This window comes from Eucalyptus grandis, chromosome 6 (genome assembly GCF_016545825.1).
Source record: "Eucalyptus grandis isolate ANBG69807.140 chromosome 6, ASM1654582v1, whole genome shotgun sequence".
Classification (NCBI taxonomy): domain Eukaryota; kingdom Viridiplantae; phylum Streptophyta; class Magnoliopsida; order Myrtales; family Myrtaceae; genus Eucalyptus; species Eucalyptus grandis.
This window is the reverse complement of record NC_052617.1, coordinates 49931009-49948028: the sequence shown is the minus strand read 5'-3', so window position 1 is coordinate 49948028 and position 17020 is coordinate 49931009. Positions and strand designations below refer to the sequence as shown.

General features: G+C 42.9%; 2 protein-coding genes and 2 pseudogenes across 10 annotated transcripts; 2 read left to right on the top strand and 2 right to left on the bottom strand.

Annotated features, from left to right (window-relative positions):
* The first annotated feature begins 28 nt into the window (after nt 1-28).
* On the top strand, nt 29-2746 carry LOC120294940. Of its 4 annotated transcripts, none has more exons than XM_039316052.1 (6): nt 29-565; nt 684-775; nt 1221-1351; nt 1436-1558; nt 1662-1735; nt 2208-2746. In XM_039316052.1, the coding sequence occupies exons 1-6, from the start codon at nt 63-65 to the stop codon at nt 2239-2241; spliced, it is 957 nt and encodes a 318-aa protein (XP_039171986.1). In that variant the 5' UTR covers nt 29-62; the 3' UTR covers nt 2242-2746. The 4 variants fall into 4 exon arrangements, with proteins under 4 accessions (XP_039171986.1, XP_039171985.1, XP_039171984.1 ...); XM_039316051.1 differs by having other exon boundaries at nt 2117-2746; XM_039316050.1 differs by having other exon boundaries at nt 2089-2746.
* On the top strand, nt 2737-6775 carry LOC120294941 (annotated as a pseudogene).
* Nucleotides 6776-7320: 545 nt separating this feature from the next.
* Nucleotides 7321-14472, bottom strand: LOC120294588 (annotated as a pseudogene).
* LOC108959116 lies at nt 14263-16224 on the bottom strand. Of its 6 annotated transcripts, XR_005551799.1 has the most exons (5): nt 15698-16224; nt 15389-15579; nt 14708-14830; nt 14531-14604; nt 14263-14384 (listed from the first exon to the last, which is right to left on the bottom strand). XR_005551799.1 is itself a non-coding variant. In XM_039314788.1 (4 exons), the coding sequence occupies exons 1-3, from the start codon at nt 16205-16207 to the stop codon at nt 15172-15174; spliced, it is 831 nt and encodes a 276-aa protein (XP_039170722.1). In that variant the 5' UTR covers nt 16208-16224; the 3' UTR covers nt 14944-15045; nt 15153-15171. The 6 variants fall into 6 exon arrangements, 4 of the variants coding, with proteins under 4 accessions (XP_039170722.1, XP_039170723.1, XP_039170721.1 ...); XM_039314788.1 differs by lacking the exons at nt 14263-14384; nt 14531-14604; nt 14708-14830 and adding exons at nt 14944-15045; nt 15153-15301; XM_039314789.1 differs by lacking the exons at nt 14263-14384; nt 14531-14604; nt 14708-14830 and adding exons at nt 14950-15045; nt 15202-15301.
* Nucleotides 16225-17020: the final 796 nt, after the last annotated feature.

The window sequence follows — 17020 nt, the reverse complement described above, 5'->3', positions numbered from 1 at the left end:
GTGGCTCCTGGGATAGGGAGAAAGAGAAAATATTGGGTGGGTTTAACCCAACACGTAGGCATATGGGAGAAACAATCAGCGATCGACACGTGGCGCCACGTTGGCGAGGGCGTCAGGGCGTTCAAAATTCGCGCGGGCCGACCACTCTGACGCTCCCTCTGCTCTGCGACGCCTGCGCCTGTCAAAATCGTCCTCTCTCTCCTCTCTCTCTCCCCCGTTCTCCGTTCCGTTCCGTTGCGGGGGAGAACAAAACTCTTTACGAAAGCTGCTTCTCTGCCCCTCCTCTGCTCTCTCTCTCCATTCTCGCCGACGATCTCTCTCTCTCTCCATTCTCGACTTCGACGCCCTCTCGGGACTCCAACGCTCCTCAAGGCGGTTGCCACCAACGCCGACGACGCCGCCTCCGCCTCCACCCCGACGCCCTCTCACGACTCCGTCGCCCCCGACTCCGACGCCGACGCCCACCTCCGCCTCCGCCTCGGCCGACGCCCTTTCCACCTCCGCCGAAGCCTCGACCGATCGTTCGGCTGCGGACTCTGCTAATATCTCACAGCGTCCTCGTCAGGTACAGCAATAGCTTCTCGGTCTTTGATTATCTCTGCTCGTTGTTATTCGGGCGAATCTGTTCCGGCGACTCGAGCGCGAGCTAACGCGCTTCTTCGACCCTGTGGACTTCTTCGCAGTGTCATCTGCTGCGTTGCTGGGGTTCTGGCTCTGCTTTTGCTGCCGATTCTCAGCGAGAACACCTACATTCCAGAAAACGCCCTCATGCCAGGTCGATACTCGTCACTAAAGTGATGCCCTCGACCAGTGAAAATTTAAGGCCAAGATTGGAGCTTGACCGTTCTGCTGCGTGGATTGGGATTAAATCATTGTAGGTTGGGATGCTGAAGTTTCGTATAGTCAGGCATTTTCAGTCTCTTTGTTTGTGCTCTCTGATTTTTAATTCTAATTTTGAAGGATTGGGTTTCTAGAGCCTCCAGCATTGGAAGAAGGGATATTGGAGTCCTATTCTATTTTTTTTTCTTGATGTTGTTCTTAACCAAGTCTCCAGTGATTCTCCTGTATTCTCTCATGCGATCACTTGCTTTTAGCTTCTCTTTGAAATGCTTGGTTTGTTGCTTTCTTTTGATTTGTCCTTTCAAGGAACAAAAGCAATATTGTTGCCATTATAGGAGTCTCATTTTTCTCCTCCTTTTTGCATTTGGTGTTGCTTTAAGGTTGTAAGCTATGGTTGAGGTCTGCCTTATCTCCAAGCATCATGCGAAGCACACTTGTTGGGCAGTGTTTCCATTCTCGTAATGAAAAAATTCATAAGGATATCTTTGAACTTTTCCAGCCACTTTTTCAGGCATGCATTTATCTCCTGTCCTTCAATTACTTCTTTTACTTTCAAGTGCTGATGTCTGTGATGGGTAAATTTTGACTTCTCCAGTCTCTTGAAGCTTGGCAAGATGGCGAGCTTGAGAAGCAAAGAAGGAATTTTCTTTATTTTCTCCTCCATCAAGTGCCAGTTAGCAGCAACTTCAGTGTTCTTACTAGACAAAAAGCTCGCCAGGTACATATTCTCTTGTGAGTTCAGGTAGTTTTATCTGGTGCACTTGTTTGGTTTATCTAATGGGCTGATCTTTCTTGTTACTTATTCAATCTCGTGTTTTCAGATAGCTTTTCTTATCATACACAGAGGTTACAAGATGAATCCACCTTCTCCCCCTTTTGAATGTTCATATATGTGGTACGGCTATATCTACTCTATATCTGTGCCTTTTTTGTATTGATTTTTCTTATGAATTTTGCTCTATGCACATTAAGGGAAAATGATGAAGGCTGCATCTTGAGGGATAATTGCCCCTCAAGTTTAGGCATTCTTACTTGAGAGTGAGCTTTTATTTCACAAATGATCGTTTATTAGATTCAAATATTTCATCATGGAGGTGTATTGGCTTTACTCATCCCTCTTTTTCTTTCCCAATGAACTCTATCTATTGTGAATGGAACTTTAGTGTCCAATCTCAGAGTTTAGAATTCTTGACATGTACAAGGAAGAAGGATAATATTGCTCATTTCTGAAAATACTGAACTGGACAGGGGTCCCTCTCTTGTGTCTTCCTTGAAGGATTCTTCTCTTCATCCTTCTTTGCGGCAACCTGCCCTTGATCTCATTCAAACTATCTTGGTCTCTGATGCTGCTGACTTAATATCGTCAGCCTTAAGTTTTCACACACGCCCAAGTATTGGTAGAGGTGCCATCAAGTTGAATGATGATGAAGATGATGATCGGCCAGCATTTCTTCCATATGGTGTGGAGGAGGAGGATTTTGGTGCGTGGGGTGGTTTCAGTTCACAAAATATGGTTGTTTCTCGGGAATAGAGAGGATGGATGTGCATCCCCATGTTATGGACTGATGTTTTGGTTGAAATTGATCCCAATGTTCTTCCATTGTCATTTACCAAGGTTGTCTTTTGGGCCAGATCTCGCTTGTTGTTTGTCGAACCTGATATTAGTGGGGAAAAATATCTTCCAATTCAATCTTTTGGATTTTATCATTTGCTGCGGAAATGTCATCTGCATTTGGATGGAAGTTTCCTACTGGCTCTAATGCGTTGTCATTTATTGCATTTGGAGGAGGAGGAGGAGGAGGAGGAGCAGGATCCCCTCGCCGTCAACTACGGGGAGGTCCCGCTGCCCGATTTGCAGTCCTAGGAGGAGGTGGGCGAGCCGTACACGGAGGTCGGGCGCTGGGGGAGGGGATGCAGGGGAGGAGCGTGCTGGTGCGGGGGAGGGCACAGGCGATCAGGGCGGTGGGGAAGAAGATGGCGTTCGTGGCGGTGAGGGAGAGGGGGTTCACGGTGCAGTGCGTGGTGACCGAGCAGGAGGGCTCGGTCAGCCGGCAGATGGTGAAGTTCGTGGCGTCCTTGAACCGCGAGTCCATCGTGGACGTCCGTGGCACCCTCACCCTCCCTTCCTCCCCCATGAAGGGCGCCTCCCAGCAGGTGGAGATTCAGGTCCTCAAGCTCCATTGCGCCAGCAAGGCCTTCCCCACCCTCCCCCATCAATCTCGAGGACGCTGCCCGCAGCGAGGCTGAGATCGAGAAGGCTCTCCAGGTCTCTCTCTCTCTCTCTCGATAATCATTTCATCTTTCCACTCGTGTCCAGGCTAAGGCTCTCCTGTTTTAAGTTCCTTGTTCGCATAATTCGCAGGCCGGGAGTAGCTCGTTCGTGTTAATCAGGATGCGAGGTTAAATTTCAGGGTCCTCGACATACGCACGCCTGCTAATCAAGGCATCTTTCGAATCCAGAGTCAAGTTGGCAATGTGAGCTTCCCCCATGTCCCATACCCGATGAAATTCCCAAACTCATTGTATTCCTTTTCTACCCTCTTTCACAACAGCAACTAGTCCATAGAAAATGACATGATTCTGTCTTGCTCTCTTTTCTGCACGTACAGGAAATAACTGCAAGATGTCTAGATGTAAAATGTTATGGTCCAAAATAGTTTATCTGATGCCTATGTTTTTTCCTCCAATCATTGAGGAGGATATGGCTCAAAACGTTAGGGAGCTTTATGATGCATGGGGCGAAAGGATAGTAGAAATGGGGAAGTCTGTTTCCTTTGTTTCTGTTTACTTCAACTGAAAATGGGTTGTTTTTGTAGTCACTAACTTACAAATAACAGATCGTCTAATTTCTTAAGATAAGATGTTGATGCTCTGGCTGTTCTGCATTCGGCGGCCAAGGTTCCTCCCAGTTTGCTATATATGTTTATCTTGGATAATGTGTTCTGAGTCTAGCACCTAAACTTATACAATCCCACATTGTTCAGATAATTAGGCAGTTCTTGTCATCTTAAGGCTTTTTGAAATCCATACGCCGAAACTGATAGCTGGATCCAGTGAAGGAGGTTCTGCTGTTTTTAAGCTGGACTATAAAGGGCGCCCCACGTGCCTGGCGCAGTCACCCCAGCTTCACAAGCAAATGTCTATTTGTGGTGATTTTGGGCGTGTTTTTGAGATTGGCCCTGTTTTTAGGGCAGAAGACTCCTACACACAGAGGCATTTGTGTGAATTTACTGGGCTTGATGTTGAAATGGAGATTAAGAAGTATTATTTTGAGGTGGGATTGGGTACTTTTGCATTTATTTTGTGCTTCAATTCGGTTCAGTGAACCAGACTTTTATGTGCAGGTGATGGACATCATGGACCAGTTGTTTGTTGCCATGTTTGACTCATTGAATGTGAGTTGCAAGAAAGAACTCGAAGCTATCGGAAGACAATACCCTTTTGAACCTTTAAAGGTGATGATATGATCCACTTTTTTTTCCCCGCAATCCTCATAATTGGTAATGTTTACAAAAAACATAGTGCACCTGATGGGCAATAAGTTTTAATTGCAGTACTTGAGAAAGACCTTGCGGCTTACGTTTCAAGAAGGGTTTCAAATGCTCAAGGTGAGGAGAAATTTTTGGCAGCTAAATAACTGCCGAGACTTAAAAGAACTATAACAGATATAATGGCAGCATATGGGTTCATTGGCACTTATGAATAATGTCTACTAAACACCCAACTTATGAGCTTTCCAGATGTCAAAGCAGTCCCAAAATCACCGTTATTCACTAGATTGATACATGCTGTTTAATAAATAACTTGCTTCGAATGTGATGGATATAGTTTATATATTTGAGTTCCAGCATTTGTTTTGGCCTTTTGGGTCAATTTTCAGCATATTTACTTAGGGATAGTTTTCAGCTGGAACTGATGTTTTAGTGAATTTTACCCTTGATTGAGTAGGGAAAATCATGTCCATTCAGCAATAAGCTCTTATTATGAGCTAAATCTAAAGAAATCCCCTCAAGACTGAGATTCACCCAGTCAACAAAGGGTTGGTAGTTTCTCTTTGATTGTTGTTTAGAGTTTGTTTTCTTGTCTCCTTGGAATGAGTGCATTGGGTTTCTGGAGTCAATTCATTGTCCAATATAGCATGTATAGATGGAATCAACTTACTGATTGAATACTCAAGGTTAGTAATGTCTTGAAACTAATCGTCTTTGGTCTAAAATCCTTGAGGTTGCTTTTTCCATTTGTTACAATTACCGGTTTGTCGATGAGTGCTCTTGAAGTAGTTTGTCTGGCTCTGAACCTACATATCTTCACGCGTGCTAAATTTTTCCGTTGGTGCTCTGACATTACTATGCTTGTATAGGATGCCGGTGTTGAGATTGATCCTCTAGGTGACTTGAACACAGAAGTAGAGAGAAAATTGGGTCAGCTGATTCTAGAAAAGTAATATGTTAAATAATTTTTCATGTGCCTGAAGTACTAAGTTGGGTTTCAGATTGTTAGTGTAATTATTTTCTGTATAATTAACTTACCAAGCTTTCTTTTAATTTTAGGTATGGCACCGAGTTCTATATACTTCGTCATTATCCTTTGGCTGTTAGGCCATTCTACACCATGCTGTGTTATGACAATCCTGCCTACAGTAATTCATTTGATGTTTTTAGTAGAGGTAAATTATTGGGCCATTCTATATGTCGGCAAACTTTCTCTGATTGATGGTTTCGGAATTATGCCTTTGTCTTGATTATTTGGCCTTACAGTTTGTTTGAAACTGTTTAAAATGCATGGTCAAATTGTTCAAAAAGACAGTGGGGAAATTGGATGGAAGCAAAGGCTTGAAATGTCAGGAGAATTATATGTTCCATTGATTCTTGTATACCATGAAGTCTTTAATAATGACATCTTTACCATAAATCCAAGATGGTTTAGAACTTTTTCCATATATTATGAGGCTTCTGCTTTCTCTTTTGCATGAACTCTATAAAGTTGCATCTGGAGGCCGTTTAATGCCTAGTAAATCTCATTTGTCTCCTCACATGATTGCGTTATAAATGCTTGAGAGTTTCCCATATGAGTGTCTCTTGACCAGCAAAGCTTGCATTCAACCCATGTTCGACTGCAAACTTCTGATTTGTATTACTCTGTCCCAGGCGAGGAGATTATCTCAGGAGCTCAGCGTGTCCATGTTCCTGAATTCCTTACCAAACGTGCAGAGTCATGTGGAATTGATGTGAAGACTATTGAAACATACATCGACTCTTTCAGGTTATTCAGTTTGGTCACCTTTGTTCTCCTGTAAACGGTTGGTTTATTGCACTATCACTGATGAAATGGTTGCGTTAGCTTATCAAAGGCTTGATGATCCAAATCCGGTTCTTGGTTAGCTACTTAATCAGAGTGAACATGATTATTTCTCCATTCTGACGAGTCAGCATAATTGGTGATTTTGTGCAGGTATGGGGCACCTCCGCATGGGGGCTTTGGAGCGGGATTGGAGCGGGTAGTTATGCTCTTCTGCGGTCTCAACAATATCAGGAAAACCTCGCTTTTCCCTCGTGATCCACTTAGAATCTCCCCACGAGAGGACTTAGTAGTAATGGTGTTATAACCGGGCTGTTCTTTGACACAATCGTATGGTGCTCCTTGATTTTGGTGTATTTCAGTAAAATATTTTCTTACGATTAGCCACTTGTAACTTGGACATTTCTGGTCTTGTCCCTTGCCAAATGAAATCGGACAATGAGAATGAGGATCCGGGTTAAATCTCTCAGCCCAGAGAATGGATGGACATGAGCACGGGTTGGAAATGGTACACATCACCATTAGTTTGATTCTTGATAACACAAGCAACTCACTAAATAATGCCGTTGTATCATATGCAATTGATGTGTAACATGATTTCTCCTCTATTTATTAAAGGAGATGGGAGTTTATGCAATGGGTTCGGCTCAAGTTTTGACTAACTGGTGCGCACGAACTTCCAGATTGGAGTGCTTTCAGATTTCATGATACACCATCTTGGTAATAAGAAATATCATAGAAGCCAGTTTTTAATTTGTTTATGATTGAGAGTGGGCCAAGCAGTGAATTTGTGATTGAAATTCCTTGACGTGTATGCCACATAGGATTTCTCAATGAGAATTTATAAAAAGGGTCGCCGCGTGCATAGTACAGAGGGATGTCTGAGGGAGAGTAAAATCAAGAGAGCAGTTTCATTAGTGTAATGAGCTTAACTATAAAGGGTGTGCACAAGAACCCTTTCATTTATTGCACATGAGACGATGACAGCTACATGTGTCCCAAGAGTAAGACCAGTGATCGTCTCAGTACCTCCCGGTGACTTCACTTGGTTCGAGGAAGGAATCGCTACCATTGCCAGCGTAATCGTGTCGTGCGGAGATCTGAACTCTAAACTCCCCCCTTATCTAAAAAAAAAAAAAACTCCCGTACACAATGGCCAACAAGAGAATTGCAATTAATCCCTTCATGTTTTGAAATAATTCAGACTCGTGATGGACAGGTCGGTATTTTGCATGAGATACTGAAAATTTACATAATTCATTCACCCTCACCTATCCGAATAATATCAAAAACAAAATGCCTCCTCCGCCTTTCAGTTACTTCAACCGAAAGAAAAAAAAATCATACTATCTAAACATATGGAAAATGTTTTACAGCAAGGTTTGGCAACAATTAGAAGCCAAAGCCATTGCGCACGATATCCTCTTCATCATCACTACTCAAAGATTCAACCAGCTGACTTCCGTCGTCGTCATCGCCATCTCCCTCTGTCACAATTTCCAATAATCCAGGTCCACCATCAAAGTCAAAACCATCCATTATAAAATCCCCATCTTCCTCATCATCGTCATCAAGATCACTCACACTATCATCGTCATTGCTCATATTATCAGGGTCACTATCACTATCACCATCTAGACCCGAGCCCAATATAGGATCTACATCAGCATCGTCGTCATCTTCTTCCTCATCTTCCCGCTCTCAGCATCATCAGGATCAGAGTCGTCGTCCGTAGGCCTCCGTCAACCAATCTCATAGACCCTCGCAGAAGATAACAACTCTTCTTGATCATCCATTGTGATCAACCCCACAAATGAATCCGTCGGTTCTGTTGCAAAGTCAAGGACGCAGCGATCTACTGGAATAGTTGCAATGTCAGCATAGTTGACCGCATCAACTGTGCGAAATGCAGCAAAAGAGGATGCTTGGCACGACGAGTATGAACAGAAGACATTACATCCTCAAGGTTTCTCCTCAAGATTGCATAAATTACGTCACCGCGTGCATTAAATGTTATTGCTGTTTGATCCAGGGAAGGAACACTCCGGAGCAGTCTGAATTTCCGTAGATCCCACACCTCAGAGTTTATTATGACCTGTAACAATGGGATCGTCGCAAAAGTTTAGATGGTAAGCAAAATAAAGCCGAGCAGACTCGCATGTGTTTTGAGTAAATAGGAACGAGATCATAGAAAGTAATCAACTACTGCAATGCAACCAAACTTAAGTGTGATCACCAACAAGTGCGTGTATATTACACACAAGATAAATGAGCATAATGGACCAACCACTCTTAACTTAAGGGCACAATAAACGTATGCTATCTAAGCATCAGTACCAGCCCTTTGTAACTCGAAGGCAAGTCCCACCAAAAAATTATTTTATAACAAAGGCATAGGGTTGAAAAGAAGACAACAACGCCCACACACATCATAGGAATTCTATGGTTAACTTGTCTCACACGATCGAATTCATATCACAAGCTTGTATATCCCAGGTTCCCTCACTACATAATTACAGAATCACAAGTGGACATGTGCACATAAGAGAGAGAGAGAGAGACAGAGAGAGCGAGAGAAAGAGAGAGAGCAAAGCACCTTCACTCCTCAACAAAGAAGCTATAATGTTTACCAGTAATGTGAAGTTGTGATCAGCTAATTAATTTTCTGCACTTACATAAACCAGCATGCACAGAAAGACAATACAAGCGTTTAGTTACCTCACTGCCAGCAGGATGAAAGCCACCACCCCCATAGTCTGTGAATTGATCGAATCGATGAACAGGGCCAGAAACTCGCCGATCCCATAATACACCATTCCAGAGCAACATTGTATCTGATGGACTGAAGTGTATCTGAGAATACATGTGCGCCCGACCTGAAGAACCAAAAGTTGTGTCCGACAATTTTAGCTCCATCTGATAGGTCTGGATATCATACAAGAGAATCTGTCTATTGTTTAAATCTGATGATAATGCAGCAAAATGGCTCCCAGAATTGCTAAACCTAGCAGCCTTGCACCCTTCAAATGGATGTAATGGTCCATTCCCTATAGAAGAGGCATCCCACAAGCGAACATCCTGAATACTTGATGAGAGCAGCAGCTGTGTATCGCCTGAGACATGTGACTGAACAAGCACCAAAGATTGCTGGTGGCTTGTGCAGCTGTCTAAGACACTATTGGTATTGGTGTCAAAGACTTTGAGCTCTCCACCATGGCTACCAGCTGCAATATGAGAAGAGTTCCCAAGAAAAGCTATGCAAGTCAAGAGACCACTATTGTCATCTCGGCATGTTCGCCATGGTCTAAATCTACTGAAAACAAATTGACGATCTTTGCGATTTCAAGGACTCCACCATACACACTTCTGAACTCCCGTGTGCCAAGACGCGCTGTTACATTTGATGGAGCATCAAGACTCCGCTTTGGTTCAGGGCAAACATGTGGGTGTAAGAGTGAGAGAGGTGGAAGAGTAGTAATTGGAGCAGGACACTGCCGATGCTGGTGCTTCAGATATTGAACAACCAGAGAATCCAGAGTTAACCTCTCTATGTTATTGCTAGAATGGGGATCATTCAGTAACCCATGGTCAGTGAAAGTTGTGTGACCTGTTTGACAATTAACATATGGACTGTCATCCACATCAGATAAAAGACATGTTGATCGGTCATGTAAGTCCCTGTTAGTTGAGTTTGGTGTGGAAAACCCAGAGGAATCAGTTGATGTACCATTTCTACGGAAGGAATGAGGTGTTACACAAGCAGGGGAGCACAGCCCATGCTCAGCGGTTTGTAACCTCTTCCCAGGTATTGCAAAGCCACTATCTTTTATCTCATGGTGTTTCCTCTTCATTGGCAAAATGATAGGAGTCTTACACTGGGGATCAGTATCTACAAAAGATTTCCCCATAGCTTCCGATGGAGTTTCACGTACAATTACTTGTGCAGGTGGTTTTATGACACTGGATAGCTTCTTATTAAGTTGTGAACTCCCATCATGGAAAGACAGCTGCCTTGATTGTGAACCAAAACTAGGTGAGAAAACCAGCGGTTTCTTCCGTATTGAAGATCCTGCTGAGTCACATCTCAATCTGGAAATATCATTATGTTCAGAGAATCTTGACTTTTCAGATAGAAATCCACGTGGGGTGCGACCACAGGGCCACTGAAACTGTACAGAGGCTGATTCTTGGGTGCCTGCTGTATATGAAAGAGATGCTGGGGCCACAGTCGATGGGAGAGGAGTCAGTTGAGCCTCTTTCTGCAGCATAGCAGCACTCCCACCCAAACCACACGCTTGCAGATGTTCAAGGATAAGGAGTAAAAGTTCCCTGATATTGGTTGGGCAAGACAATTCGGAGGCTAAATTAACATGACATTAATCATTGACATCAACAAAATATAGAGTTCACTTAAAAGAAAAACAAACCTGGACTGGTAAGTAATAGGAGTGGCAGCGGCAATAGCTGCTCGTTCTATGCGCCTCAAGGTAGGGGTTGCAGCATCTGTAGCTGCCAACGTACTAGCACGCCCTGAATTTGTCACAATCTACATATGCATAAACAAAATTACGATATAACTGTGCTTCGCAATGAAAGCAAATTTGAGTAATTTGGAACAAGATGCATCATATGGAAACTAAAAAAGAAGAAGAGGAAAAAAAAACTCCATAAGGATCCTCTTGCATTCCAACCAGGATTCCTTTCTCCTTTTTTGACCCGAGTGAATTTGGAAACGAGACATGGGAGCTATCCCAGAGCTGGCGAGCCCTGATCTCTCTGTCTCCCTCCCTGCTTCTCTGTGTGTCTATGTTGTTGGGGATGCAAGGATTTCACAACATGCATGAGCTATTACACAATTTTGATCACCTTAATCTGTTTCATATTCCTTTTACAATGCCACATGGTACACTTAGATGCTGGCCACAATTTACTTGAATTCTAAATAGCTACCCAGCCAAGCAGGGATAAAACCTTTCCTCTTTTCTCTGTATCCATCATTAAAACATTATGGCCGTTTTTGGGCATGAGTAATCACGAGTAGTGAAAGCAGGTACATGTAGAGACCCTATGGGCTCATCAAGCACTATATAAGCAATTAAATATGGGTATCCATAGTGTTCACTCCCTTAAAAGTTTTGCTTATCACTATTTAGAATTACTTCAGAAAAAGTAACCTTGTATATGGAATGCAATCAGTTTGTAAACCTTGCCATTAGTGCACTCGAGTCTTAAATCTTCTGAAAAAAAAAAAAAAATCAGATCTCTGTTTTTTCTTAAGTAGTGACAAGCTGCTGACTAGCCAATAATCGCGTCATCGCGTATTCGAAACCCAGTACAATGGCTTAAATTTTTTTTCTTTTTTTTTTTGGGGGGGGGGGTGGTATAGTTTAAGATTTTGATTTTACTAATCAAGAGGTTCTGGAGTCCATTGCATTTCGTAAAAGGGTTAAAGGATCAGGGCTTCCAGCAAAACTTTCATGAAATACAAGATTTACATGCCAAGCACGGAAAGTATTGACATATAGAAAGCTAACAACAAAGAGTTTCTACATAGTTTGCCTGCTAATAAAGAGGTAAAAATATCTTTATCAAGCTGGAACTCAAAAAACTCAAACGAATACACTATCAAAGTTGTAAGCTCATACACCTGATTCATGTTTTCACCATCTATTAAAATAAGTATGTACACAATGCAAAATGTTCATAAACAAATTTGCATAAAAAAAATAAGATCTTACTTGGGATGTCCCGAGAATTTATCAAATTGGGTCACTAACAGAGTTGGGATCAAGTAGACTCACTGACTATTGAAACTTAAAAACAAGTGCACATTATTAAAATCTTGCTATAATAAACAATATCACACGTGGGAGCATTATGCATTTTTTGCATCCCTGACATATGCAGTTGTTGACATACGTTGAGATGAGGAATATCATTCGCTTACGCCTATTAGTTCAATGGCGACCTGGGCTAGTTCAGCTTGCCACCTACCCTGCTCATTCCCAAGTGTCTGGCTTCCAGAATCTCGAATGAGCTCTGACAGTTTTTTTTCCCAACCTATGAACAAAAATCAAATAAATTCCATATACACGAGAAATTTAATATTGTATCTGTTGACAAACTGAATTCGAACTTTGGATCGAAAAACAATTATCCGTCACAGAATTATTGGTGGCTGACTCATAGCTTCCATGAGTCAAGGCCTTGGAAACTCTGCAAAACAATTATCCAACATTTGGAGACAAGGGCAGCAGCACTTCTGTGTACTAAGGAAAGTGCAAATTCAAAGTGATTAAATGTGTTCAAAAATTGCACATGATACAGAAAACACTCTGACAGAATCCACATCTCAGGATATAAACAACAACTTGCAGTTTAAGCATCAGCGGAATAATATTCAAATGACTAAATGTATAATCTGCAAGTGCAGAGAAACAAAACTTCTCACCTGGAGCTTTGTTAATATGTGTGCAATTGTATCATCTCTGGCTAAACCAAGTAGAACACGACAAGCCAGAGCACGTATGCAGTCAAGAGCAACAGGAGGTGAGTATATTCGTGGCTGGAGGAGATGCAGAAGGACCTTTATGCCATTATTAGCACGGACAGCGTCTCTTGCTTGACGATATCCTTGCTCCAGCTGGGCAGCAAGACCGGCAGAACCTGCCCCAGCACCTAAAGATATTCTACGATCTCCAACCAATCCTGAAGTTGATGCAGAAACAGGTGTCAAAGGAGCTGTGCTAGATTGAGTCCCAGATGACGTTGTGCAACCTCTATCAACCCCACTAGATTCACCATTCCGATCCCTTAAATCATTCTGGATGGCCACAGAAGCAATCCGATCCATGATACCGCGGTCTGCATTTCTATCTCTAGATTCCATGGCAAGGGCATTGGAGCTTTGGGAAGCAGCAGACTGCTGACCTTGTGCAAGCATAGGAGGTCTATTGCTAATTGAAGGCGGAGGGCACACGAGATTAATTAGCACACTCAAAGCAGGCTGTATGATCTGCAGGAATAATGCATAAGAATTACTAGGAAAGAAAGGTTCATGACTCAAATTTTTGTCACCATAAAGACAAATAAAAGTGATATCGACATTGAAGTATTAAATGATCACTCACCTCTGGATCCACATAAGTACTAGCAATATTTGCAGCATCCAATACAACTGCAATGCCAACACGCTCATTGCTCAATGTAGCATTCACTATCATTTTACGACTTTGAGGTACCAGTGTAACAATGTGCAGGACACCCAAGGCATATTGAAGCAAATCGTGCAAATAGCGCTCAACCGGTGGGGCCTGAATACAGGGAGCATAGAAAAATAAGATGCATTGAATGCCCACAAAAAGAACAGAAGGTTAAGGCAGAACATAAGGCAATTACCTGACACAATTCTAACATGGTCAAATGTCCATTACAGGCTAAGAACTTATCAACTGCTGGCCACCGTGTTCTCACAAAAGCAGGACCCAACTTCCGATCCTTCTGCAATTGTAGGAATACAGCATCCATAGCCTCATTACTAATGTCAAGGGGCTTGTAGGCTGCCCTCATGCTCGAAATATTCCGGGAGCATTGCGGTTAGTCTTAGATGGACGAATTGAATCCACAATCAACAGTAGATGTGCCCTAAAATATTGCCGTAAAGCAACACGTGTGATAAGCTATCTGCTTCTCGGATGACGTAAGCACCTCTGGAGGTGATCTGTCATTCCGAAGTGAACTTGAACCAGATAGTCCTAGTGATATGGAATTAACTCCAGATCTTACTGAGGCAGCATCATTTAAGACACCTAGTATTTTTTGTAAACCATCCAGAGCATCAAAAGCATCAAGGACCGCTCTGGAAACAAAAGCAGCAGCAAAAAACAAGGCTGCATTCTTTCGTGCCATCGGATCCTGGGGGCATTCTAGAAGCTGAATGGCTAACTCAACAACTTGGCGCACAACATCTGAAGGAAGGGCACACACTCGTTCCATAATGCCCTAAAAAGATCAGCCCAAAAGAGATGAATATGTTATAAATTAAGGTTAATGACATCTTTAAAACCACAGCCTTGACCCAGTAACAGAAGAATCATGCAAACCAAGTGCTTAAAGAATCACCTGAATCGAACCAATAGTAAACAAGCAAAAGGAAAGACCAAAGAAGGTTTGAGCAATTCTAGGAATAGAAAGGAGTTTTTGCATGCCACCCCTGTCCACAAACAGGGCTGCAAATTTCCGATGAGCTGCCAAAGCACATATTAACTTCATCACATCAGGCAAAAACACTGCAATCTTCGAAGGCTCTTTATATTTGGAGCTCCTCTGAAGCAAAATTCATAAGAAAAATCAATACAAAAAAGGCACAGATATAGAGTAGATATAGCCGTACCACATATATGAACATTCAAAAGGGGGAGAAGGTGGATTCATCTTGTAACCTCTGTGTATGATAAGAAAAGCTATCTGAAAACACGAGATTGAATAAGTAACAAGAAAGATCAGCCCATTAGATAAACCAAACAAGTGCACCAGATAAAACTACCTGAACTCACAAGAGAATATGTACCTGGCGAGCTTTTTGTCTAGTAAGAACACTGAAGTTGCTGCTAACTGGCACTTGATGGAGGAGAAAATAAAGAAAATTCCTTCTTTGCTTCTCAAGCTCGCCATCTTGCCAAGCTTCAAGAGACTGGAGAAGTCAAAATTTACCCATCACAGACATCAGCACTTGAAAGTAAAAGAAGTAATTGAAGGACAGGAGATAAATGCATGCCTGAAAAAGTGGCTGGAAAAGTTCAAATATATCCTTATGAATTTTTTCATTACGAGAATGGAAACACTGCCCAACAAGTGTGCTTCGCATGATGCTTGGAGATAAGGCAGACCTCAACCATAGCTTACAACCTTAAAGCAACACCAAATGCAAAAAGGAGGAGAAAAATGAGACTCCTATAATGGCAACAATATTGCTTTTGTTCCTTGAAAGGACAAATCAAAAGAAAGCAACAAACCAAGCATTTCAAAGAGAAGCTAAAAGCAAGTGATCGCATGAGAGAATACAGGAGAATCACTGGAGACTTGGTTAAGAACAACATCAAGAAAAATAGAATAGGACTCCAATATCCCTTCTTCCAATGCTGGAGGCTCTAGAAACCCAATCCTTCAAAATTAGAATTAAAAAATCAGAGAGCACAAACAAAGAGACTGAAAATGCCTGACTATACGAAACTTCAGCATCCCAACCTACAATGATTTAATCCCAATCCACGCAGCAGAACGGTCAAGCTCCAATCTTGGCCTTAAATTTTCACTGGTCGAGGGCATCACTTTAGTGACGAGTATCGACCTGGCATGAGGGCGTTTTCTGGAATGTAGGTGTTCTCGCTGAGAATCGGCAGCAAAAGCAGAGCCAGAACCCCAGCAACGCAGCAGATGACACTGCGAAGAAGTCCACAGGGTCGAAGAAGCGCGTCAGCTCGCGCTCGAGTCGCCGGAACAGATTCGCCCGAATAACAACGAGCAGAGATAATCAAAGACCGAGAAGCTATTGCTGTACCTGACGAGGACGCTGTGAGATATTAGCAGAGTCCGCAGCCGAACGATCGGTCGAGGCTTCGGCGGAGGTGGAAAGGGCGTCGGCCGAGGCGGAGGCGGAGGTGGGCGTCGGCGTCGGAGTCGGGGCGACGGAGTCGTGAGAGGGCGTCGGGGTGGAGGCGGAGGCGGCGGCGTCGGCGTTGGTGGCAACCGCCTTGAGGAGCGTCGGAGTCCCGAGAGGGCGTCGAAGTCGAGAATGGAGAGAGAGAGAGATCGTCGGCGAGAATGGAGAGAGAGAGCAGAGGAGGGGGAGAGAAGCAGCTTTCGTAAAGAGTTTTGTTCTCCCCCGCAACGGAACGGAACGGAGAACGGGGGAGAGAGAGGAGAGAGATGACGATTTTGACAGGCGCAGGCGTCGCAGAGCAGAGCAGAGCAGAGGGAGCGTCAGAGTGGTCGGCCCGCGCGAATTTTGAACGCCCTGACGCCCTCGCCAACGTGGCGCCACGTGTCGATCGCTGATTGTTTCTCCCATATGCCTACGTGTTGGGTTAAACCACCCAATATTTTCTCAGGGAGAAAAGGAAGGCTACCGACGTGGCCCCACGAAAATCTTTTTTTTTTTTCTTTCTTTCTTTTCCTTTCTTGTTCCCTTAAATAATATTTGAGCACCCGACCTGACTGGGTCACGGAACCTAACTGATGTCCAAGCCTCGACCCGCCGAAGTCAGGTAATTATCAAGTCAACATCGAGACCCTAGCCCTTGATCATGCCTCAATAGCTGTAATTTGATATCGAAGTCAATAAATCTATTTATTCAACGACGATCTAATCAATCACTTCATATTTTACACATGAAATGTCTATCCTCTGACCATCAATTCTATTTCTCCATCATTGATCACTGACTGAAGTACCAGATGACCCATTTGGATCATAAATTCGAAGGCCTTGACTTATTCTCTATGGATATAAGTCAATCTCTTAATAAGAGCTTTGACGGACTATGTGAGACCAAATTACTCATCAACGAAAAAAAACAATTATGAGCCATATGGATCAATCTTAAAGATTTTCATTAGGTCCATCACTAGTGTAAAGAACTTTTCCACACATTCAAAATGGATAGGTGACGACCAGTCTGGGTATTAAATTTGAAGGCCTTGAACTATTCTTTATGGGTATAAGTCAATCTCTTGATAAGAGCTTTGATGAATTATGTGAAACCAAATTACTCATCAATGAAAAAAATTATGATTGTCATCAGGCTCAACACCGGTGTAAAGAACTTTTCACACATTCACAATGGATGAGCAATGTGACGTGCCTCGTCCATCAAATGTAAAC

What these genes read in the sequence shown, in the direction of transcription:
- LOC120294940 (XM_039316050.1), top strand. Translation starts at nt 63, where the DNA reads ATGGGAGAAACAATCAGCGATCGACACGTGGCGCCACGTTGGCGAGGG. An exon ending in CTAGACAAAAAGCTCGCCAG is followed by an intron (nt 1,559 to 1,661) that starts GTACATATTCTC and finishes TCGTGTTTTCAG; the next exon opens with ATAGCTTTTCTTATCATACA. An exon ending in TTTGAATGTTCATATATGTG is followed by an intron (nt 1,736 to 2,088) that starts GTACGGCTATAT and finishes TGAACTGGACAG; the next exon opens with GGGTCCCTCTCTTGTGTCTT.
- LOC108959116 (XM_039314788.1), bottom strand. Translation starts at nt 16,207, where the DNA reads ATGGGAGAAACAATCAGCGATCGACACGTGGCGCCACGTTGGCGAGGG. An exon ending in TCTCACAGCGTCCTCGTCAG is followed by an intron (nt 15,580 to 15,697) that starts GTACAGCAATAG and finishes ACTTCTTCGCAG; the next exon opens with TGTCATCTGCTGCGTTGCTG. An exon ending in TGGATTGGGATTAAATCATT is followed by an intron (nt 15,302 to 15,388) that starts GTAGGTTGGGAT and finishes CTAATTTTGAAG; the next exon opens with GATTGGGTTTCTAGAGCCTC.